The sequence below is a fragment of the Protopterus annectens genome, chromosome 8.part0 (assembly GCF_019279795.1).
Source record: "Protopterus annectens isolate FY-2018-M chromosome 8.part0, PAN1.0, whole genome shotgun sequence".
NCBI lineage: Eukaryota > Metazoa > Chordata > Ceratodontiformes > Protopteridae > Protopterus > Protopterus annectens.
The window spans coordinates 1,669,291,567-1,669,319,011 of record NC_056741.1 but is presented as its reverse complement, the minus strand read 5'-3'; the positions used below and the strand labels follow the sequence as shown (position 1 = coordinate 1,669,319,011).

The following is a 27,445-nucleotide window of genomic DNA, read 5'->3' as shown; positions in this document are numbered from 1 at the left end:
CAGAGAAAACCTTCTGCTAAGTAAAATACCAAATTAATGGAAAAGGGACTCTTAAGTGAAAACTCAACACCTATGTGATGGTTCCTACTCCAGACCAGTAATTAGAGAGCCTCAATCCTCACCACTGACACTGGTGAGGGACGGCCACTAGGATCAAAAATTGGTTCCCACAGTATTTTCAGATGCAACTCTCTGCACCAAGCACAATTTCCCTTAAGAGCACACAGGGAACACCCTTCAGACCTAGGGCTGGACCCACTGTCTCTCTCTAGGCTGCAAATAAGACTCCACACTTACCACTTTGGAGCTCTGTGTCCCTGTTCCGAGTAGCTTGGATATTTGATTTTCACACGCATGCGTGCACACACACACACACACACACACACACACACACACACACACACACACACACACACACACACACACACACACACACACACACACACACACACACACACACACACACACAAACACATGAGAAAGCTGGCACAGATTTACCAGCTGTGCCCCTCTGCACAGGCTATAAGGCAATTATGCTGTCACCAGTCAGCTACTCTAAGAATCTTGCAAGGGTACCCAATTATATAGTGTAAAATTAATACTAATACAAATGGTGGAGTTTGACCAATACAGCAAGGCTTTCAGGAGTGGCCACAGTGTCACTAAAATAAGCATAAGTACTCTTAAGATGTTAAAGTTATTCTCTAAAAGCAGCCACAATGAAAGGTGTAGAAATATTTAATAATAAATAATAAAATAGAAAACATGAGAATACTGATTATCTAGTTACCATAAGCACCAGAGTTTCAATCACAGGAGTTATAAAAACTAACACAGTTGGATAGATTCACACAGATGCAAAAAAAAAATATTTAACTAATCTCACTATGTTTTCCTGACTGCCTAAAGACTTACTGTTCCCTGGTTACTTACTAAATCAAGACAAGATGAAGTGTGTTGCGTTACTTACTGCAGCAAGGCAAGATGAGGTATGAGGTTGTGTGAGACATCTCTGAGAGATCTTTCCTGTCAAGTTCTGAGAAACAGTTCTGTGAGAGTTCCAGAATATTTGTACTAATAACTAATTAAAATAATTTCCTTGCTGATTATAGAATGACATCACATCTGGTCTCCTGACTCTGGTACAATACACACCCATAGCTTTGATAAGATTTGTTGCGGCATCTGAAAGCTATAAAATAATTTTAAAAACTTCCACCCTTCCAGGGTCACAATTAATTCACCCCCTAAGGACACTACAGTAAGATTCCTTGTCCTGGTTTTCCCAGACATTTTTATCTCTGGCTGCAATCAGACCTGTAAGATAAAATCTTTATGCCCTATACCACCCCATGTAATCTTCAACCTATAGTTCAAAATAAGATGGACTGAGATTAAGTTCTTCCCTTCCAGAATCCTGTGTTGAAACAGGTCTACTTCAGTAGACTGAAATCCCACTTACCCAACTTTCAAAATATCAAGATGAGAAACCTGAAGCCCCAGAAGACCAACCATTCAGAACACCATCGGATCACTACAGGTAAGTAACCGCTTGGCCATTTGACCATTGGCCATTTGGTGTTGACCTTTGCCCCTTACCTCCATGGTAGTGCAATCTCGGATTTGGTATATTTAGTTGAGGGGTGTGGGGGGCAAAGCCCGCCACATGGGTGGGTTTTCTTTGCCTCAGTGTCAGTATGTTTGCAGGGTTGGGCAAGTAGTTACTTACCTGTAGTGATCTGTCAGTGTTCTTTTTTTTTTTTTTTTTTTAAAACAAGTTTATTGTTTTAACATACAAGAGAAATATCATAACAATTTTATACAAGTAATTAAAATAGATATGATTATAACATTCAACAACAAAACCAAAGTATTTACAAAGACATCCACTACAATCAGATCAATTAATTAAACTAAAATACCATGCTATTGAAGTTAAGATTTTTTAACAAGTTTTGTAAATTATCCCATACAATATAATAAGATGTTTTTCTAGTAGTTCTTGACTTTATTGTGTTCAATTCCATATGGCACACTATATTCATAACATTTTTAAATTCATTGAACGAAGGAGGTGTATCTGAAATCCAATTTCTGGTTATTATTTTTCTAGCCACTGCTAGAATAGACCATAACAAGGGAAGCTTAACCTTTTTAACACTTTGAGGTACAGGTGTGTTGAATAATATAAGAGATTTAGAAATAATGAAATTATCTGTAAAAGAGCCTGCAAAAATTCATTAATTGACTTCCAATATTCTTTCAATTTTATACAGTCATAAAACATATGAGCCCAGTCAGCATTAAGTTCTACATTACATCTTTTACATAGATTATCTTTATTATTTATTTTATTCATCATCAAAGGTGTATAAAAGGATCTATGTAAAAATTTCCATGTAAAAAGTCTCCAGACAATGGAAGACGTAGTTTTATAGGCAGATTCCAATATATACTGTTTATCTTGTTGATTTGGTGAGTCACCATTAATGGAAGTGAAATAATTCCAGTAGGTATCTACACTGTAAAAGTTTCTTGTCTGATAATTTTATGTATGTATGAAAGCTTACCTTTATCAGAAACTTTATGTTGTAAATTTAATATCAAGTAATCAATCAGTGTTGGGATAGATTCTTTAACTGTTATAGACAATAGATCTATTTTATCAATGAGATGTTGTCTAAAGGTCTGAACCTCTAACCAGCAAGTTTCTCTTAGATCAAATTCTTGTTTTAAGAAATCTAGATTTTTAACTTTATTATCAGATATCAACTGATACCAGTACTTTAGATCATTATCTGTAGCTAAATGAGTTCCTTCAGAAGTGGATGACAAAAGCATACCCAGTATACATTATAGGGAATATAATAAAATTCCATTCCCTATATTTAGGATGCATGAATATAAAGTTACGATAGCTAATAATAATGTTTAATGGGTAACTAACTATATGTTTAGGTGTAATAGGTGAAGTACAAAATTCCTTTAGTAACCATAACATGGAGTTATTTACAATCATATTTTTATGTGTTAAGGAGATTTTCATGAAGTGAATACTAATTAGCTCCCAGTAATCTTTCCATTTTGCAATATATGACTGATCTATTAATAAAGTAATAACTTTTACAATAGAAGAGATAGTATATAAATTAAAGTCTGGAAAAGAAATACCCCCTTGAGACCAGCTATTAGTATGTTTCTTTAATGCAATCCTAGGTCTATTAGGCGCCCATAAGAAATTTAACATTAGTGTATTCAATTTCTTGATAATTATTTTTGTAGGTGGGAGTATTATTGATTGTATTAAGTATAATATCTTGGGGAATATTATCATTTTAATAATTGTAAGTCTCTCTTCCATAGTAAAAAACATATTATTCCAGGTATTGAAAAGATTTTGTATATTAAGAAGACAGGTATTATAATTATTATGTATAATAGATTTAATATCTTTAGATAATATTATACCTAAATAAGTTATCTGACCTGAATTGGGTACATATTTAGTAAAATCACTAATGAGAACATTTTTTCGTGTATATATAGGTAGTATTTTAGTTTTTTCTTCATTGAATATTAAACCAGAAATACTTTTAAAATTCATCATTTTATCAAATAGAGACTGCATAGAAGAATTAGATCCTGCTGATGTAATTAGAACATCATCTGCAAAAGTTGAATTTTAGATGTTGTATTTTCATCTATTTCAAAACCCTCTATGTCAGTACTGTTTCTGATCAAATTAGCCCAAGGCTCCATTATTAAAGTGAATAATAGTGGAGAGAGTGGACACCCTTGTTTTGTACCTTTAAAAATGGGTATTTTTTGTGAGACATATGTTCCTACCTTAATATAAGCCAATGTTCCTTTGTATAGATGCTCAATTAGATTTACAAATGCATCTGAGAAGTTTATGCACTTCAGTAAGGTAAACAGGTAGTCCCAACTTACTGAATCAAATGCTGAACTTATATCAAGACTAATAAGTGTTAAATCTTTCTTTTTCCTATTTGCAAAATCAATTAATGTTAGAGTTCTCCTTATATTATCAAAAGAACTTCTATTTACAATGAAGCCTGTCTGATCTATATCTATAATGCCAGGGATGATTGTCTTCAATCTATCAGCAAAAATACTCATAAACATTTTATAATCAACATTAAGTAATGAAATGGGTCGATATGAAATGCATCTAGTTGGATCTTTATTAGGTTTTAAAATTGGCGAAATAAATGTATATTGCCAAGATGGGGGAGTTATTAGCTCATTTTGGGCCAAAATAAAAACCTTATGTATTAATGAGTATGTACTTTTAGAAAGGATTTTATATATCTCTGGTATAATACCATCATTACCTGGTGCTTTGTTTGATTTAAGCTTGTTTATTTGTGTAACAACCTCTGTATATGAAATACTTTTATCAAATAGTTTAATCTGTTGTTTATTAAGGTTTTTATTCATGTTTGTGGTTATAAATTCCTTTATTTTATCTTTAGGTTCCATGTTAATGTTATTATGATTAATTTTGTGAAAGTGATTTCTAAATTCATCTAGTATTTCTGGTAGACTAGAAACATTCTTCTTTTTCCTTAGAGAAAAGATTTCTTTGATATGATTTTGTTTATTCAACCATTTTGTTTTATTTTTAAGTCTATGTAAGTATTTGGGGCTTATTGAGTAAGACAAAAACTTGTAATTCTCTAGAGTTATTTTAACTTTATGAGTTAAAATTTCTTTGTATTTCTCGTTTAGTTTGTTTATTTCTTCAATGACTTTCTTATCCATAATATTTTCTTTATTATTATGTTTATAAGAGTCTAATTTACTTTGAATATCTAACAATTCCTTATCCCAAGATTTCCTTTTATTTTTATACCATCTGATACTTTGTCCATATAGATATGATTTTAAGGCATCCCAAACATAGACAATGGAGACTTCAGGAGTATTATTTATGTCTAGAAAATGTTGTACTTCTGAAAGTATATATTCTTTATAGTCTTTTAGTTGAGTTAAGTATGCTGGTATCCTTTTGATCTGAACATTGTGAGTATTTTTTATCATGAACTCAAAAACAATTGAATTATGATCAGATATAGGACATGAAATGATTTTAGAATTAATTAATTCTGTTACCATCTGGTTAGAAATAAAGACTCTATCTATTTTTGAATAAGTTTTGTATCTGTTAGAAAAAAAGGTGTATGGTAATGATTTTGAGTCTATCTGATTATTAATATCATTTAAATGATAAGAATTAGCAAAATCCTTTAAATGTTTTGCATTAGATGTAATTTTCCTTTTTCCTATAGTGGTAGTGTCACTTTCATGTAGTATACAATTAAAGTCACCAGCTAAAATAATATCTCCTATAGAGAATGATATGATCTTATCAAGATGGTATTTCACTGTATTAATACCAATTCCAGGTATCCAATATACATTAATTAATGTATAAGTCTTCCCATTAATTTGTACTGTAACCATATAAAACATTCCTTTATCATCTTGATAAGACTTAATAGTTTTAGGAATGGGCATACTTTTATTCCATAAAATAGCCACTCCTCTTTTTTTCTGAGTGTGCTCTGAACTAACCAATACTGTATATTTGTTTGTGGCTAGTTTATCAATATCTTTTTTCAAGAGATGTGTTTCTTGAAGGAAGACTAAGTTGGCCTTATGTAAATTAATGTATCTTATTAGGCTTGCCCTTTTACACGGATTATTCAGTCCATTAATGTTTAAAGAAATTCCTTTTAGAGATGTCATTTGGCATTTTTAAAACATAAAAAACTTATGATCAAAATAACAATTAACAAAATAAGTAATGTTATACCTCCTCCTTTAGGTGTACCTTTAAATATAGCTGTATTTATTGAATCTCTTATGGGATTTTGTATAAGATTCAATTTTGTTTGTAGTGACAATGAGCTTACAAAATGTATTGTGGATGTCAGAACTATATACATACAACAGTGAACAAGAGAAAATAATGTAAGGATTAAACCTTGCACCCAGCCTGGAGTTAAAACTCCAACTTAGAGTAGTACATACTACTCAAGTTAACCCCCTACCCTAAGCAGCAGTACCTCAGCTACCACCTTATCAATTTAATACTAGTTATATTTAACTTAAATTAACAACTTTCAATTAGATTATCTGGTAAGACAAAACTACACATTTGATAAAACAGCATCATATAAACTAAGAGAAACTTTTTAAAAACTATTCATACTACTATATACATCTATTTAATATAATACATTTATATTCAAATAGCATTCAAATAAACTTGATATTAGGAAGCAAGAAGAGAGAGAGAAATAAAAGACGTGAGAGAGGGAGAGAGAGTGAAAGAAAAAAAAAAAAAAGGAGGGCATATTTACATATTAATTTATTCAAAGTTTGTAAAAATAAGTTCTAATGTTCTTTTAAATCAATAGCTTTGGCTAATATGGTTCAGACATTACATATATTAAGATGTATCTATTTTCTGTTATGTAAATGCAGTTAACAGCTTCCAAAAGACCTTAAAATACTTGTATCAGAGCTTTTTTCTCATACTTATTATTGTCAGTAGAATAAAATAATATATTTATAGAAATTGTTATAAATCATACTGCATAGTTATGTAAATTCTCAGAAACACTTGCATTATTGTGAAGAAAGCCATCTGTATTTTGTATATCTAAACTGCTGCTTTAAAATATATCACATGACAACTTCTTCCAGAATAGAGTCATAAAGTTATTTATGCTTGTCAATCAGATAAATCAAATGAATTATAGCAATGTATATGTTTAAATCATAAGTTTTTAACATACATTAATATGCTGCAGTCAAGTAAACTTTCAAAAACACTTGTATAAATGTTTCACTTTCTATGCCTTCTAAAATATCACATTTGCTTACTATGAGAAACTGCATCATTTAAAATCATTATAACTTACATATTTTATAAATTATAACATAAATAATTAAGTAATTATATAAAATAACTCACATTTAAATGTTAAAGAGTTCATTTTCCATCACAGAGTCGCATTTGCAGCAGTTCTACTTCCTGGTAGAGTGTTTTTCATGAATCTGCGATTTGTCAGTGTGAATTCTGGGGTCAAAGTTCAAATTGACTGCTTTCAGCTTCTCTGCGTGAATTCTGAGTGTTGAAGCTTTTAAAACAACTCGAGGACACTGGTCACGAGGTAACCCACATCCCAAATTGTCTCCCTTAACATTTTGGCGGGAATTTTGTTAAAAACAAGTGACTGACATTCATTTAGCAGTATAAGTGCAGCTAAACATAACAAAACCTTCGCGAAGTATTTTACAAGTTATTACAGCCTCTATGAAAGTGAAACTAAGCCCAAAGTTATTAATATGTAATAGAACTCAATATTTTTGCCCCAATTCAATTTTTATACAAATCTTATTATTTACTGTGCCTGTATGATCAAAAGCATTTCAATATATTAATATGAAAGAGAATAAAGAGAAAGAACAGAGAAAAGAAAAAAGAGAGTAGAAAATAAAAGAGAGCAAAAGCATAGATAAAAAATGTAAAAGGAAGCTATAAAAAGTATTTACAATGGAATATTACTTGCTGCTTATATTAATAAAGATGGAAATGAAACATATTATTTACTATTATTTAGTTCTAATTATTATTAATTAAAGCATGACAGATTATTTGTAAACAAGCATAAGCAATATAATCAAGGAAGTATAATTAGCAATAGCATTTTAACAACATATAAACTTTTTTACAAGGAATAAATAAGTTATTATTCCATTTATCATATTTTCATTACACTTCTCTCCCTGCCCTCCCCCACCCCTTGCCCACTACATAATCTAAATAGAATGTCATTGCTTAAAATAAAGAAAAGAAGAAAAGAAAAAAAAAGAAAAAAATGTATCAAGTTACTAACCTTACTTCTCTTTGCCAGAAAGAGAAACATATTGAATGATAGCTTGTTATTAGTTCCTCAGATATTTTGACTGATTATGAAACAAAACAGTTCTTTGCACACAGAAAATAACTTTGATTAATCTTTTTCAGAATATTTGTGGCTTTCTGAAAATGCAGTAACTATATTTAAAAAGATTAATAATGAAGAAAAATAAAGAAAGAAAAAAAAAGAAAAAAACATAGAACAAGTCATTTGTTTTTTAGTCTCTTTTTCTTCTCTGAAGTCTTCCACGAAGTTTCAGTTGCCAACCTCTTTAATGAAGGACTAGCCCATTCCATTTCCTCTATTTTATCCAAAATCTTATTTTTTTTGATAAACAGTAATGCAGAGTCTAAGTCATCAAAAATTTTAGGACCATCAGGAAGGAAGATTTTTAGCTTGGCAGGAAACAGAAGGTAGGTTTTAAACTGTGCTTTTTTAAGCTCCCTTATTAATGGCAGAAAAACTTTTCTTTTAGCTATTACCAAGGAAGAATAGTCATTGTCAAAACGCACAGTTGTCTCATTAATTTTAACAGGAGCTTTAGCCCAAGCAGATTTAAGAACCATCTCTTTATCAAAAGATGATAGAAATCTAACTATAACTGATCTAGGATACTTTTTGTTAGAATTAGTATTAGCTATAGATCTATGGGCTCTTTCGATACCAAAAGAGAATGCTTCTGGTAAGTCTAAAGTTTTAGGGAGCCATGTTGTTAAAAAGAAGTAATATTGTTACCTTCAATATTTTCTGGCAGTCCAACAATCCTAATGTTATTGCCTAGATCTATTTTCCAGGTCATCAAGCTTTGTTTGTAGATGTGTATTTTGTTTCAAGAAAAACTCAATGTTGATTTCCTCTTCTTGGATTCTATTTTCCATGTCATTTACAGTCTCTTCTATGCCTGTAATCTGGATCTTCTGTTGTTGCAAGTCTATATGTAACAAGTCTATTTGTTTCGTAGTTTTTTCTATGAAGGTATCAATTTTAGTATCCAGTTTATCCATCTTAGCAGTAAGTTGCTGGATTGTAGATATCAGAGACTGAAGTTCTTTCTTGATGCTGGAGTCTTGAGAATTTGTCTTACTGGAACTCATTTCAAACAGAGAAACTGACAGGAAAATTTCCAAGATGATTTCTGACAGGAATATTTTTAAAATTTCCTTTCTTTTTTAGATATAGTTCAAGAAATAGATAAAACAAACATATTTAGAAAGAAAATTACTTCATAAATTAATTTTTTAAGTAATTATTTCCTGTCAGTGCAGTGAAATTGGTGGAGCTGAAGAAATCTGCTGCTACCCTGTGTTCATCTTTGGCCACGCCCCCGATCTGTCAGTGTTCTGAGCGGTCAGTCTTCTGAATTTTTGGGTTTTTCGTCTTTGTGTTTTGGAAGTCGGGTAGGTGGGATTTTCTTGTTTACTGAAGCAGACCCATTAAAACATATACATTTAATTAGTTATAATAACACTGTTTGACATACATGTATATCTCTTTTTTGTCCAGTAGGACCCACTGATGATGCATTTTTAATACAAGCGACTTTACAAATACATTTCACAAGCATCTGCACAAATCAGTGAAATGACATAACATTCTTTACAAACCTCCAGCTAGCTATGCTGGCATATATTACACATGCACTGCCCTACTGTCCTGGTACAGCTGGCACTACCTCATATCATCACAGCCTGTCTGTCCAGAGGCTTGTTATTTTAACAGCAATGACCCAACTTGGAATTCTGGATGGTCTTGGGTTTGAATCCTAAGTGGGAGCTAGTATTTTCTGTTCATATTTCCTTAATTCCAGTGGCAGCTGGTGACTTCAAATTAAAGGAGGACTGCAGGAGACAGCTGAATGGGTGGGGCCAATGGGAAGGGGGTGGCCAACTAGAAAAGGGGTGGAGCTATGTTCAAAACCACAACAACTGGAACTTTAATTAAATATGCTGCCCTGGGTGCCAAACAGTCATTACGAGAGTCCATTCAAGACAAAATGAAGTGTAAAAGAAAAAAATATTTCAATACATTGGCTACATGACAACTTGCGTAATATCCAGATGGAAACAGGTTGTGAGGCATGAAAAAATAAATCGCTTTTTAAATACATTACTGGAATGCCAGTCAAAATCAAGTATAAAAAAACAAGCACTCAACTCAAACCACTACTCCTTGCACTGCAGTTCTAATTATAATTTATATTCAGCTTTATAAAATTACCAAGTAACATGCTGAAAGTAGCAATCTCTGTGATATCCCCACTTGTAAAAATGTTTCTTATCCAAAAAAGACCTGCTGCCTGACACAACTATCTACTTGTTTCATGGAGAAGACATGATCAAAGTAAAAAATAAACAGCAAACAAGAAACAAGATAACTTGCTTAAAGGATTCCTCCACAAGTTATGGACCACACATGATAGATTGGCATTCTGTTTAGTTTACGGGTAAAGCCGGCAAAGATGACTGCAAGTCTCCAACAAAAGATGACTGCAGTCTCCAACAAATGTAATGAGCTTCTGAAAATACTGTAATCCTGCCCTTTATTACAAATACTGTCATATGCTACCTATCTACCTAACTACCTGTCTCCATAGAGGTTCCCCAAGGATCAATCCTTGGACTCCTACTCTTCTTTGTTTTCACCAATAATCTAGCCTCTGCCACCAAACATGGCACACTCATACAATACGCAGATGACTCAACCATCATCTGCTCAGCCCAGTCCCTACCCAAACTGCAAAAAGTCACACAGGAAGCCTTTTCCTCTGTTGAAACTTGGATATTCGATGCCCAATTAATACTCAACCCAAACAAAACTAAACTACTCATCTTCCAACCCACCAAACATACTCAAAACAACTCTCACTTTAACATCACAGCAAAAGACAACACCACTATATACCCAACTGAACACACCAAATGACTAGGAGTAGAAATAGACAATAAACTAAAATTTGACATTCACATATCCATGACCATAAAAAAAGTCCACAAAAAACTAGGAGCGTTATACAGAAATAAGCAACTTCTCACCAAAGCAGCAAAGATTTCAATAGCAAATTCCCACCTTATCTCCACCCTACTTTATGCCTTTCCAATATATACCAACCTAAGGCAATGCGATCTAAACAAGCTAGAGGCCTGCTACAACAAAATCGCCAAATTCGCCACAGGGGCATCCTACCATAGTCACCACTGTCTCTCACTTCCTGAACTGGGCTGGCTTGAACTAACTCACCTCCTTCAATGGTATCAACTCTCACTCGCCCACAAACTAGTAAACCATCCACTAAATGTCCCATCCCTCCAGAATCTACTCCAACCCTATCGCACCACTAGACCACTAAGATCCATCAAAAAATATCACTTGCAAATCACTGAAGCCAATAACTCTGCTGGTGAAGCACTATTCTCTTGCACCATAACCAAATTATGGAACTCCTTCCCATCCACAATTACCTCCATACCATCATGCACCCACTTCAAAACTTTACTAAAAGTGCACCTAAAAGCATGCTGGCTATGCCCTTGCAACTCCCACTCTAATATCACCCATCCCATCCAACCACTGCCTTTCTTTCCACTCCACTAACTCCCTTTATTATAGCAAGCTCAGATGCTCATAAGCCTAGTACGTATTATACAGCAGGAACTTCTTATTGTAACATTTGTTAATGTCTGTTACGTACTTCACAGATAAAGATTCTAGTTGTCTACTGATGTGCTATGTTCTTCATCTGTAAATATGTTATAAGCAATTGCTATGTAAATTGTTAATCGCTATGTAATCCAATGTAACTATTGTCTTTTTATTTTAACTGTGGAGCTTTTCTCCCCAGGCCTCCGCTGAAAATGGACCTACATCCAGTTGGACACTCCCGATCAACAAATATAAATAAATAAATAAATAAATAAAATGCATTTCAATACCCAAGGCTTGTACATTATCTAGTTATGTAAATATTCTCTGCATGGCAACAACGAAAAGGCTTTCAATGCTGGTGATTCTTTAACAGTATGCTTATTAAAGCTTACTTGCATCTTACAATCTCCGACAAGCTTACCTGATGGTCATTAAATCATTGCTACTTAAACAGAGCAACAGTACACTGTGACAGCATGCATTTCCTGAATAATAAGAAGCATAAATCAGCAGTATAAAAATATGAAAGAAAACCAGAACATTCTGCAAAATCAAGGACAGATGAAAAGCCACGGTCGTACTTGTGGTCTACCTTGGATGGGGGAATATTCTTCACATTTATGCTGCATAACTGCTCCTTGCCTTCCTTGGACACATCCAGAGCCACTACAATGGGGAATGGGGTGCAACAAATATGTCACAATTTGAAATGTCTCTGGCTGACGGTGATGGCTCTGACACTCATACCTCTCAACTTCAGAGCAAGAAATCTGGACAAAGCCATACATAGAACTAGAAGTGGGACACAGGCCCAAAAATAAGGACAATGTTTAAATATTGCTCTTATTAACTTAGATAGTGGAACAGTAGTAGGTCTTGCATTAGTACAAATTTTCTGAAGGGTATGAAATCTGAAACTCAAATGTCTGCCATTATTTTCTAACTTAAATCTTTAATGACTTGCCACTAATTTGCCAGAAAACCACAATTTTATGAAAAACAGACCAAAAATGTGATGCAAAAATCTAAAGTTGCCACACAATACAGCTAGGAACCTGTCAAAAAAGGGATACCTTTTTAATATTAACACTGTTAACTTGAGCAGCTAACAAAATAAGAGCATCTGCATGCATTTCTGAAATAAAAGTAATCTATAACTCTGATCATTACAGTTATATATATAATTGTAAACCCTCCACGTTTTCTTCCAAAATTGCCATTTTGAGGAGGGATTATTAGGGGAGAGCAACATTGTGAGCCAAAATTTGAGACAATTGAGAGGTTTGGATATTCCTAATTCTACAAAGTGATTTGCATGTACCTCTCAACTTCTTAATGCAGGAAATCTGGGCAAGGTCAAATATACTGGGGAACATACAAACACTACTAAAAATTGCTCTTGTATAAACTTAAGACAGTTGATAGAATAACAGGTCTTGCAATAGCATGCATTTTTCTGAAGGTTATGATGTCTGAAACTCAATGTCTGTCATTTAGTGACTTCATTCCTAAATAATTTGCTAGAAAAATACAAATTTTATGAGTAACAAACCAAAAATAAGAAGCAAATACCTATTAATTCTGCAAAATTATGGACAACTGAGAGGTAGAGTTCAACCGGGGCTGTCTGAGTTTGCTACCCTTCTCCCCCTCACAAAATCATGGTCGAATAGAGCCTCCCCCCTGCAGCCATTCCAATGTCCCATTACTTGGTTATTTTGCCCCATTTACCATAAACACTGTAATGTGCATACTGCTTTACTTCTGTGATGATTTAGATTTCATTTGAAAGTTTTATTTTGCATTTTACAGCGCAAACCCTAATAGATATCTATTAAACAAAGCAATGTAGTCTCACAATGAAAATAAACTTTGCATTAAAACTTCTCTGCCCTTGAAACTCACATGCATTGAAACAGCATTGAAACCCACATTCAAAGAAAATAAATTTTGCCAGTGGCAGATAAAGATTAACTTTGGGCTGTTTTCAAAATCATAGGCCCCTTGAACATGAAACATACAAATGCTCTTTGATACACCTTCCTGACTGTATTACATTATATTCCTTGTACAATACAGTAAAGTTGTTAGAGGGCATTTTAAATTTATTGTTTTGAACATTTTTCCAGTAAACAATTAAACAAAATGCATGCACCAATGACAAAACTGCCCAATTCAGAACATTTCCATCATAAAAAGTCTACTCAACCTTCTATAGTCCACCAGTATCAGTAAATATGCACAATCTCTGAAGTAGTAAAAAACACATTAAAGAAATCTGTAACTATAAAGAGGTTGCTGCTAGCAAACAACTTTATATGTCATTGTTTCATCTACAAATAAAGTGCCTGTTGCCCTTGAAGAATAAATTGCCTATGTTGCATGCATTAAAAAAAATGATAAGCTAGTAATACCACAATAGGGAATGGATGGCAAACTGATAACAGGTTCGTAGTTACTAGGTATCTTTGCCAAAGAAGACTGCAGCATCCACCCCCTTTACAACACAGTACAGTACCAGCAATGCATCTACCTACTGTGGGAGTAGAACCCACAGCCTCCTGCATCAACAGCAAGTACACTACCTGTTGTGCTATTAACAATACAAGCAGACTTAGCATAAGCAGCACTAAACATTTGTTCCCCTGCAGCTCTCAGCTCCTTGTAAAATCTACTCGGCACTCAGCTGTATCTCTGAAGTTTGCAGCACAAGAAATCTGGAAAAAGCCAAAATTTATTGGGGGGGAGCAAAAGGCCAAAAAAACAGGGAAACATTTTAAACATTGCTTGTATAATGTTGGAAAGTTGCTAGAATAAAATGAGGTGTTATCACAATACATTTCACTGCCATGTCTTGAACCCAGGGGACCCTGTGCAAAACAGTCAGAGAAACATACCACTATGCCAAATCAGCTGAAACAGAGGATGACAAACTTAAATGGCTACAATTTAGTGAATTCAGTTCTCACCATAGCTGTCAACCTCTTAGCAAAAAACACTTGAAAAAAGACAATAATGTGGGAAAATAGCTGCCAAGCATATTCAGTGAATTCAGTTCTCACTATAGCTCTCAACCTTAGCACAAAATACCTGGACAAGGCTAATAATGGGGGAATACAGTCCCAAAAATATGGGCAAATTTCAAATATCCATGTTATAAACTTAGACAATTGCTAGAATAAAAGGTTTTGTTTTACCATGTACTTTCTGAAGAATATGAAGTCTGAAATTCAAATGCCTGTTATTTTTAAACATTTGTTAACCAGGAAACTAGTCTCACTTGGAACAAAACAAATCCAATTTTCAGCAGAGCAGGGAGAAACACTCCAGACACATCTTTGTAAGGGATGAGAGGGCATGCAGTCTCCACACAGAAGGCACCCCAGCCAAGAATCAAACCAGAGAACCTATAGCTGTCAGGCAACAATGTTATCTGTGCACCACTGCACTACAAACCTTTGCAAGGAAAAATGAAGATACAGAAACCACAGATTTTATGAGGAACAAATCAAATATGAGGCAAAAATCTGCATTTTTTTACAAATAGTGGTGGGTAGGGAATTCAGATCCTTGCCACCTGCATCCAAGGTACAGGGTTCAAGCCTGAGTATCTCTCCCCGCCACTATGTGTTAACAGGGGCATTATACACACACCAGTCCAACTCCACTACCTGTAAATGGGTCTGGAATCACTCGAAGCAGCAAACCTTCCCTGCAAGAGCTTAAAACTCAGCTTACCTCTCTCCTGATTGAAGCAGCAAACCTGCACACACAAGGTCCAACTCCATTGTCCGGAAGCATCAAACCTCCAAACCCACGCTCGACTCAACTTCAATGCTTCCCTGCAAGAGCTTAAAACTCAACTTACCTCTCTCCTGATTGGTCCTGAGCTCGAATCCCTGTGAGAGCTTAACCTCACCTCTCTCCTGATTGGTCCTGTCTGCGGATCAAGCGGTCCGGAGCTCCTCTGTTCTGTGCGGTCATCTACTGCACAGATTCCTGGGCATCTGCAGGACAGAAAATACCTTCCCTGTATCTGGACTGCTGACTCAGGCAGTCAGAGTTCGCACAGATTCCTGGGCATCTACGGGGCAGTCTGAGTGTGTCTGCGCATGTGCAGAAGTTCCGGTACTCGTAAAAAATATATATATATTTTTTTAATAATTTTACGTTTCACATTTTTTATTTTTTTTTGTTTCTAGGTGGGAGGCCTGCCGTCCTGCAGTCTGACAGCACGAGCCGCCCCTGCTTAATTCTAACAAAGCCTAAGATGACAGATTTCTCTGCTTTTGTGTGTGTTTATAATTTGACATGTCTCGAGTATTTTTTTAGATTTTTTATATATATAGCTTTTGTATTAGGTGCAATGTGATGCCTATGAAACCACTGATTTTTTTTTTCTAAAAGTATGTATGTAAGAAGTTGAATTTAATTTTTCCACTTTCAGGTATGGAAAAAGTGGCAGCTGGGGCCTTTTGTCTGTAGCTACAGTTGCAGTCATTTATTTTACTTTTGTATTTGAGCTAGACTTTTCCATATGGGTAATGTTATGATGTACAACAAGCATGCATGGGGTAACCAACTCATCATTGTTTACATTTGTAATTAATATCCATTATATAATAAGGTGGACCACCCTTACTTAGGTACATTTAACTGACTGGATATTCAGTTTTTACAATGACAGTTGTAATTGGTGTGTTTTTATTATAGCAAGACCCTTCTGAAGTGAATAGGTTCATAGGTGTGTACTAGGCTAATGGCCCTGGAGCCTTTACAAGCCTAGCCCCCAAAAAACTGCCCAGATACCATGGCACCCGATGTTAGTTCACAGTGCCCATATCCAGTAGGTCAACTGGAATGATCCCTGGAGTGAACTTTCTGTTACCCATCCACTCGTCAAGATTTCTTTTGAAGAGGGCCTAGTTATAAGAAAATGTTATTTAACTTCTCTGAGAACAGATTCTTCAAAGACTGACTGTCAGGTCTGTTTAAACAAATGAACAGAACATTTCAAAGTTTTTTTTAATTTGTGGGGCAAAACCCTTCACTTTCAGAGGCAGGTAAAGATCCCTTGCATGCCTTTTGTACTACAGCTAACTCCAGTTTTGTGAGCCCGCTGGGTTACATATAATACAAGAATATGAGAAGCTGTATTTGGTGAGCTGGTTCCAAGTGCTCTTTGAGAAATTGGATCTTAAACATTTATCTGTATGAAAAACCCTATTACTCCATATCAAGCCACAACTTACAACACCAAGGAGTTTTTCATTGTGTGCTTTCTCCCTTTTCACCAAGAACGTGTGACCTAGAGTTTCTTTATACAAGCTTGGGTGTGTGGAGGGCAGAATTTAAAACATTTTTAAGAGAAAGTTCCATTTAAAATTATATAGCACAGTATCTTTCAGTTTCTGTTAGTTGTGACTTCAGTCAAAGGGAAGCCATCTGTAAGTTATGCTACTTTTTTAAATGATTAAATCATGTCTCAGTTTTCAAAGTTTGTTTCTGCATTAACTTAATAATTATACATCGCAATAATTGTTAATTTCTGTGAATATTTTCCCAAAATGTAGAAAAAATTCACAGGTGGTATATAATAATATGTGTGAGGTAGATGGACATAGGCTGTTATCCTTTGCATGATAACAGGATAATAGATTTGTAATTGGGTGAAGGTACCCTGACAATATATTTATCTATTTTTGCAGGGATAAAAGGAACTTAGAAAAGCAGGGATCGGAGTATATGGATCAGAATGATGAACACTATAAACATGAAGGTAAGTGTTAGTGAAATTGTCATTTCCTTTGTGCTGTTTATTGCATCATCAGTTTTCAGGCAGCAACCAGTCCCCATAGCAGTAGATTTTAAACTTCTAGTAAAAGCAATCATGTTTTGTTGAAAAAAATGTACTTTTAGAGAGAGAGCGGGTTAGCAGAAGACTTGAAACCTTAACTGACAATGTCCTCAGAAGGATGGAGCTGTGTCAGACTTACTTATTACTTCCAAGGGGGCAGCACATTGTGATGTACATGGGTGGGAGTAGGGGGTAAAACATAACATAAAGGTAAATATAAAAAGCCTGCTTGTGGGTACATTAGGGGTACTGGTTCTCACATATTGCACTCTACAGCTTATGGTGATAAAATCTCTTATTAAAAATTGCAGAAATTATGGTTAACAGCTATGTACCCTCCAGTGCATTTCAGAAACATGTTACCATGACTTGCAGGCATCCCTAACCATAGCCTTCACATACAGATAGGTACAACATATGGGTAACTCCAAGCAAAGTTTTCCCATTTCATGTGGGAATTGTCCAGAGCAGGAAATACCAACAACGGACAAGTAGAGACTATAGAGACTGAACAGCGCCTTCTACAATACAAATGTTAAACTCTGAACATCCACAGTGGTGTTCTTACCCTTGGGCAGGGGCAGACTTAGGAAATCCATAATAGCACTTTTTTCTATGGGAAAGTAGGTACAGACAGTTGTAGTCCCTAGCACATATTTTTCAATTAGGGTTATTTATAGAATAGCTGAATAATTAGCAGCGACTTCTTGATTGCGGAAGGGAGATATAACATGTAAAAATCTCTTCTCCTTTCTTTCCAATAGATAGAGGTAGTGGGTAGATAAATACTTTGCAACTTTTTTCCATGAGTACATGTACAGAACCGGAAACTCCTCTACTGAATCTTTTCTTATGGATCCATTATTTAGCATGGGCAAGTTTATGTTGGTACCTTCCCCATGGGCACATGTACACAATGGAGAATAAGCACCTTACTGGAAAAATCCCAGTGGTAGATACACATGCAGTGTGGAAAATCCTGTCCATAACAAACTGGTGCAGCCTTCAGAAATTCCACTTGTACTTTATAGATAGGTAAAAATTTGAACATTTTCAGTAGTAGCTTTCAAATAGGAGATGATTTGGGGAATCTTAGGTTGTACCTTTCCCATAGGCAACAAAGACAGAAAATGGAAATTCTTTATGTCACTTCCACATGAGGTCATGAGCTGAGTGGGGAAATTCCCAGTGACACTTCCCCATAGGGGATGGGGGCAGGATGGCCGGTGGGGCAAAGGGAGGAAATTCCTCCTGGCACTTCCTCATGGGGGTGGGGTAGAGTGAGGAAATGCTTGGTGACACTTCCTCATGGGTTGGGCACAGAATGAGGAAATTCCCAGTGTCACTTCTCCATGGGATTGATCATGGAATGTGAAATTCCCAGTTGCACTTCCACATGGGGATGGGCACAGAATGGGGAAATTATTGACATTTTCGTATGGGGCTTGGTGCATTGTTGGAAAATTCTCACTGACACTTGGGGCTGGTTGCAGAATGAGGATTATCCAGTTACACTTCCTCATGGTAGTGGGTGAAGAGTGGGGAATTTCCCAGTGTCACTTCCCTGAGTAGTAGATACAGAGTGGTTAAATTCACAGTGACTCTTCCTCATGGGGAAATGGTGACAGAGTGAGGAAATTCCTAATGATCCTTCCCTATGGAGTTAGACTGAGAGAGGAGACATAATTAATCAGTGTTCCCCATTGGATTACACTCTGAGTATGGCGGCAAGCCCCCGTGCACCCCCACAAACCCTCTACTTAAATATACCAACTCCAAGATTGCACTTCAGTACAGAAAAGGGAAATTTTCCCCATTCTGCACCATATGGAGTCATTACTTTTCACCTTCAAACTTTTTAAAGTTTAAAGTTCAATCATATGGTGTCGACCATATGACATTCGAACTTTAAAAAGTTTGAATAATTAATAGGGACCCTTTATGTATCCTACTAGATATTTTTTACAAAATGTGGTTTATTATAAGAGATACATAGACAATTTGATTTTTATTTGTAAAGATGAACAACAGGAGTTTTTGAAGTTTGTGGAAGGTTTAAATAATACCACCCAAGGTTTGAAATTTTCTTGTGGGATTTGATCTTCTGGCATGGATTTTTTAGATGTAGAGTTATTTATGGATGAAAATTCTAGCATTCATCACAAACCATATAGAAAGCCAACTTCTGTTAATAAATTTTTACATGCAGATAGCAAGCACCCCCCCCCCACATTTGATTAGGTCCCTTCCTTTTGGTGAATTTAAAAGGATTTTTCAGAATACCCCACAGGAGTAACTAAAAGTCATTTTTTTGGATGAGGTACATCATAGGTTGAGTGCACGTCATTATTCGGTTAAATATTAGTTTCAGCTAGGCAAAAAGTAGAGAAGAAGGACATTGGGTTTGCTAGAAGGTGTGAACATAGTGATACTTTCAGGAGAAGGAGAGAAAATGAACAAATGAGGATTTTTTTGTAACTAGATGCTCTCCTTTTTCTCGAAGTTTGGAATAGATTATTAGGGAGCATTGGCATTTGGTTTCAGATGATGTCACAGTAGGTCCATTATTTCCAAGGCATATTACTTTTTCCTATGGTAGCTATAATAATTTAAAGGAAATATTAGGTGGGGATGGTATGTCATGCTGTGATAGTACTACCAGAGTGGGTACAGTAGTTTGTGGACAATGTGTGGTTTGTTGTAAGGTCAGAAATATCAATGGGTGGAAGATTAATGGTAGGATATATAAAGCTACAGAGGCCTTCAGTTGTAATTCCCATGGTATATTATTGGTTGTGGGTGCCCAAACATTAAATGGTATGTGGGACAGACAAAGAGAAAGGTTAAAGATTGGATCATGACGCACATAGGGGATATCATAAGATGTAATATGGATAGTCCTGTGGCATATCATTTTGTTAGTGCACATGGGGGCTCTAGTGATAGTTTGTTTTTTAGTATGTTTGATCGTCCTCATTTAAAATTTAGGGGCAGTTTTAAAAAGGCTCTGGATAGATTCGAGTGTAGGATGATTTTGAATTTCAGAACACTTTTTCCTAGGGGCATGAACATTGATAGTAATATAACATTGTAACAAAAATATGCACTTTAAACATCTTATTGTAAAACTATTGGTGAACTTAAAAACATTGCAGCATATTTTAGTATTTTGTAGAAAATACATCATGCCTTTAAATGGAACTTATCAAGCTTTTAATTTATGGTAATTGAATGATTGTTTGTGTATGTAGCATAGATATATATATATATATATATATATATATATATATATATATATATATATATAAAATGGACACATTTTCTCTGTTGAATTTTTCCTTCGAAGGCAAAAGGCCGAGGTACTAGAATAAAAGCACTGGTTGAATTTCTTGTCTGGTGTGTGGTGGATTACTTTACAGCTTCATTTTTTTTTTATGCTTCTCTTCTTCCCTTCTTCCATGGAAAAACTTCCACAGCTCTCTCTTAGTGTAAATAACTTTGTTTTTCTTTCTTCCCCTAACTGCCCCTCCATCTTTCTGATAATGTACATTACGTCTTTTTTTTTTTACAAAAAGCTGTACAAAAAAACTTTAATTGTGTTATTATCTTTGTTGTATTAACACGCTTTGAAATGTAATTTCTTTTTCTTATGATGAAATTCTTTTTTCTATGACTGAATTACTTTGTGTATGACTATAATTTGTATCTGGAGCTTTTCTCTTTGGGTCTCCACTGAAAATGGGCCTTTGGCTCAGCTGGACCAACCCAGTAAACAAATGACAATAAATAAATAAATATTTGGAGCTTTAGTGACAGGACAGTGGTAACTCATAAACAGTCTTGCATCTGGGGTTGGGGATGAGATTTTATTTAAAGTCAGTCAGCACACATCTGCGAATGGCCTGTCTACCTGTCTTGCAGTTGGGACATGTTGGTATTTGTGACCAACTCATAAACCAAATCTTATGAGACATGCACTCAGGACAGAGCTGTTGGACCAATGTATCTGAAAGTTCCAGGAAGAAAAAACAGTGTAAGAAACTTCTCTGTGTGGAAGATTTTCAATCCATATATATATCTAGTTAATCACTGTATATTAATCAGATCAGATAATGGTAGTAGAAGTAGTGAACCTAAACTTGACTTAAGTCAAAAAAATAATAAAAAATATATAATTTGAAATATTGTGCAAAATTATTAAGTATTTGAAAGTAATCCAAGCAGGGTAGGCAGTCTGTTTCCAGTCAAAAATCCTTTATTAAGTACACAGAGAGATGGATCATGGAGTCCATAGTGTTTTTAATACTAAAGGAAGATGGATGAGGAATCTGTCAAGCTGCAACAAGGATCTCTGTGTGCCTGCCAAAAGTACACTTGAAGCAACCTCAAACAATAAAACTCAGTGCTAATCCCAATGCGTTCTGTGTGAGATGGCAATCTATTTGATTGTCAGTAAAATGTAGGATTCTACCACCTATTTTCTGTGTTCTGCAGTATCACAGAGAGAGAGTGAGAAAAAATGTGTAAACAATATTAACAACGGTATAAAAACACCACATGTTTAATAGCAAACAGATAAAACAAAATAAATCCTTCCAAATTAATTTCCAAACAAACAGGATAAGCACTTTCGGCTGGAACTAAAACACTTCCCTTTCTTATGGTGTTGTTAATCCAATCAAATCATCTCCTAAGCTTCCTGCCTTTCAGTATGGGTTTTAAGGAAACCATTCCATTGAGACCAGGGCTCCTGTCTGCCCGTAAATCAGCTATCCAAAGTGTTTCGAAGACTTCCATTTTGTTTCATTGGTCGGGATGTTAAGTCTGATGGTGTAAGATGGTGCAAAATTCTATCCTTAAATTAACTATGTAATATGATTCTGTGTCTTTATGAACTTCCTAATCCCATAATGCATTGAGTGATTTCTCAGTTGTACAACTGGGAGATACATGATGAAGCTGTTAACTGCTTTTCTGCTATGGTGACATTTTGTGAGTGTTTAAAGTTGTACTTCTACATTGAATGTAGATGTTTAGTGACATTATTAGCAGTGCAAAACAAGATGACTGGGTAAACATGAGTGTGCATCTTTTCACATAAAATAACCAAAACACTCCTTGCAAATCAGAACACTGTGCCAGACAACAGACAATACTGGGCTCACAGTAAACCAATTTTGAAGAAAAAATAGCTGTTTTACCTCTAAATAAAGTAATTCAAAAGAATATCAGCCTTATAGCTCGAAATAACTGAAAACTTTCTGAAAATGTCTGAGTTTAACCCTCCAGAATAGCAAACCTTTGCAAAGCATTTGCCAGGACTTCATAAAGGTAGTGCTTCAATGCTTTTGTACTGAAACCTAATTAGATAAAGAAAGTGAAGAAATCCAAGTGTACCCTTAACTTTATGCTATCAGCAAAGACTTGGAAGCCATTTACAACTCATTTTCATTTTCTGTGGACCAGAGTGTTACATATTAGTTAATAATAATAATAATAATAATAATAATAATAACAGATCCAAAAGGAATCACCACAGGAGGAGAATTACCTTAAAACCTGCATATCTTTATTTTGGTACAGGAAAATGAGCGCTTTCGCGTAGCAAACTACGCTTCTTCAGATGTAATTCTAAAATAAAAACACTGCTGTTTTATACAAAACGTTTTGGCGCGCTCGCCAAAAATTCAATTAAGTTAAATGACTAATTAATCAATTCAAACACTTAAAGATATAGCCACTGAATCTTGGTAATTACACAAAGCACAGAGCTTTAAAAATACAATCCAAAAGCAGATTTAACGAAAACATTAGCCTGAAAAACCAACGGATGTAACAATTAAAGCCGAGGCTTACTATAGCAATAACCCACGCCTGGGTGTGGGTAATGCTAAATTTACCCACGGTTGGCGTGGTTTGGCCCGAGGGCAAAGCCCGAGGGACCAAACAAAGCCGACCGTGGGTAAATTTAGCATTACCCACACCCAGAAGTGGGTTATTGCTATTATAGCATGACATTATTTAAGAAAAGAAACTGTTACTTTTCTTAAATAATGGCATAGTATAATGCCTGTTTACTGCCCTTCCGCAGATGTCTGGCATCCGGCAGTTCTGATGTACTGCGCCTGCGCAGTACATCAGAGTTGGCAAAAGCAACGGAGAAAGCAAGATCTCCGTTGCTTTTTAGTGTCTCGCTATGTTAAATGAGTTTAACATAGCGAGACAGCTTTAAAATAAGCAATGGAGATCTCTGTTGCTTATTTTAAAGTCTCGCCATGTTAAACCCATTTAACATAGCAGACAGTGTTTTAAAATGAGTTATACTAATGGAAAAAGTCCGGCGACGGACCTTTTCCATTAGTATAACTCGATTTACAACGGGCACGCTGGCCAATCAGCGTGCACGTTTTGGGGGGTCATGGTATAATGCTCAATAATAAATTCAAGCCAAAATCTACATACTGTCTATTTAAGAATTGTAAATAGTGAACATGTAAACAAACCATTTTTTAAAAGCCTGATTCTTTTAAAAACAATGTTATGAATGTTATTTAATAGCGTAATCATGTGCTGCGGTTGAGTAAAATGCGATCCATGCTATAAGATATAAAGCATACAGACCATAAAAGTATGCTTGCCTCATATAGAAAATACATAGCAAAAAAATTGTTGAAACAAAATCATTAGCATAATCATCATTAAACATAAAGGATTTTGTTTAGTATTAACAATCGAACCTTTATTCGGCTTGTGATGTTTTACTTGAATATAATCCTATAAGTCTGCATATACAAATAGGAACAAAATTACTATCTAAAACATAATAACTTTTTAATAAATTTATCGTTCGTGATTTCTAAGGAAACCTCAGCACCAAACCATAAATTTAAGAATCAACTCTTTTCAAAATGAAACTGTTAACGGCACTGGTAGTGTACTTTAATAAAGTGCTATCCGTGCAACAAACATTAATGCTTGCAAATAAAAAATGTATATATGTCACATATAAAAATATATACGAAAAAGATACTAAGGTAAATTAATTATTTATTATCACTTAATATAAAAATTCATTACTTGTTGAAAATGAGATTATCAAACTTATATTGTTACGATTGTGTCTGGTCCTATATATCTAAATATGTAGAAATAAGCGAAATAATTTATCAAAAATCTACTGCCTACTGATAAATTACATTATTTTGTGTCTTTATGGTCACCTCATAATTAAATAAAGCTAGTACCATCCCCTAACAATATGTTTAAATATCATTCAAGTTCAGTAGATAACATATAACAAAGCCTCAGAAACATAAACAAATATTTCTGATAAAAAAATTTTTTCCCATATAACCTGAAAAGGTTATTAAGAATAAAAATGAGATCATATTAAGTACCGATTAAAAACAATATTAATTATTCATATTTAAATTATTTAAATATTTATTTAAATAAATAAATAATATAGTGTTAGTCTAAGAATTATAAAATTTTTTAAAAATATATATAGAATTACCAAAGTGTATTAATTCATTATAAAAAATCTATGTCTTAATTACTATCAATTTCTCTCTTAGTTAAATGCCAATGTATGTATTATGTATATATCAAAAAATATATAATATTTATAATTATTTTTTGAAATTATGATGATAATAATAAGATCAAATATGCCTACTATATTAGATCATATGAATGTATGTGAAAAGAGAACCATAAGGGATATATATAATAATAAAGTAAGCTGTTAATAAAAACAAAAACTTTATTATAGTTTCCTATTGTTTAGAATGGGTTTGATGGATACAAATTGATTGATACCTGGATGAATATGTGCCTTTAAGATAAAAATCCATTTTAATTCAATACTTGCCAATTGATTAATATTATCACCTTCTCTGAGATTTTGGGCAACCCTCTCCAAAACTTTGAAACTAAAGGTGTGCGTTTTAAATTCTGTTGCGTGCTTTGCTATGGCATTATGTTCATGTCCTTTTTTGATGTCATAGTAATGGTTATAGATCCGGTCTCTGAGTCTCCTCTTAGTCAAGCCCACATAGAATGCATCACAATTATCACAGGTTGCTAAATAAATAAGGTTCATACTGTTGCAATCACTGTAGTATTGTGGTATAAATGTAAAACAACCTTCAGGATGTGAAAAACAGGGATTCTTAGAGATATACAAACACATGTGGCAATGGCCACAAGGAAAAGTGCCTTTCGGTGTGGTTCTTTCAATATCTTGTAAACTAGTCTTCTCTATACAAAGTAACTGTTTTAAGTTGTTACAATTTCTGTAACTAAATCTGGGATTATCACCTACTATAGTCTTGGTAAAGGAATCCATAACTAATACATTCCAGTTCTTACTAATTATTTTATTAAGAGAAATAATGTCATTAGTATATTTGGTAACATAGGATAATTTCTCTGTGAATTTCCCTTTTCTGTATCTCTTGGAATGGGGAGTATGCCTCACATCACCTTGTACTTGGTTAAGGCCATTGTTCATAGAATTAATAATTTGTTGTTTGCATTTAGTAATCAAGGTATTAGAATATCCTCTTTCTTTAAATAACTTCTCAAGCTCATTCATTTCTGAGTGTAGGACTGTACTGTCACTACATATCATGGCTATCCTATGTAGTTGGTTGAGAACTATGCCTCGAAAAGTAAACCTGGGGTGCATACTTTCATATTTAAGTAATGTATTCCTTCAGGTGGGTTTCCGGTATAGTGAAGTAACAATCTTTCCATGAGAATCGAATGTCAATGTTAAATCTAAGAAATGTGCCTGTACATGTGAAGTTTCAACTGTAAACCTTAAGAAAGAGGAAGTGATTTCTAATTCTTTAATAAAACTAATGCATTCTGCCTCAGTACCTTCCCAGACGAAAAGGACGTCATCCACAAATCTCTTGTATAGTTTTAATCTCCTAAACTGTGCATGTTTAAACAAGTAGTTTCGTTCCCAATGATATACAACAAGATTAGCGTAACTATTAGCACAGGGGGTGCCCATGGCAACCCCCCATTTTTGTAAATAATATTTATCTTGAAATACAAACACATTATTATTAAGTACCAAGTCTAATAAGTGATTTATTAAAATTTGTCTATTATTGCTATAATGGGAGCATGTAACTAAAACTTCTCTAATGGCTTGGAGACCCAAGTCATTCGGGATGCAAGTAAATAAATCTTTAACATCCATTGTTACAAGCAAATAATTATTAACTGTTTTGTCTAAATTAAAGTCTATCAAGAAGTCTATCAATTGATAAGAATCTCTGAGAATGTTAGGAATATCATTCACAATGGGTCTTAAAAGACATTCTATAAATGAGGAGATGGTGGAAGTAATCCACCGTTCACTGGAGACAATGGGTCTCATAGGAACAGGATTAACCTTTTTGTGTATCTTGGGCAAGCCTTTAATAATAGGGATTGTTGGAAATTCCATAAGGAAATATTCGTATGTCTCACAGCTTATCTGGCCACACATTAATAAATCATACAGGTCAGTTTGTATATCCTTAATGATTCTTTTCACAAAATCATGAGAGACCAAATCGTATGTACTGCCGTCTGATAAAAGTGTGGTCATGGTATGGATATAATCAGATGTATTCATTATCACCACCGCCCCACCTTTATCTGCTGGCTTAATAGTAATATGTGCATTTCTTTTCAAACTATAAAGTGAATCTTGTTCTGCTTTGGAAACATTAAAAAAGCTACATCTTTTTCTGTTCTGGGCAAACCATTCATAAAAATCTTTTTCGCACATTTTCAAGAAACTTTCTACATTATGTGGCATTAAAGGCACAAAATTACTTTTACGTTTATTATTATTATATTAGTTAATAAGTAATATAATAATAAAATAAATGTTATTCGTGAAAGGGCAATCCATGCTTTCATTGTTGTGTTGAAGCTTTTGTAAGGTGCTTGTATGAACTGTCTGGCAATTATGGATTTGACTAGA

At 34.4% G+C, this 27,445-nt stretch overlaps 1 protein-coding gene across 1 annotated transcript in view; it reads left to right on the top strand.

The window, feature by feature from the left end:
* The window catches only part of HEPACAM (hepatic and glial cell adhesion molecule), a 1,477,529-nt gene that overhangs the window by 863,377 nt on the left and 586,707 nt on the right, over positions 1 to 27,445 (top strand). The window contains exon 5 of the mRNA XM_044081198.1: positions 17,306 to 17,376. Coding sequence (XP_043937133.1) covers positions 17,306 to 17,376 — 71 coding nt within the window. The remainder of the gene's footprint in view (positions 1 to 17,305; positions 17,377 to 27,445) is intronic.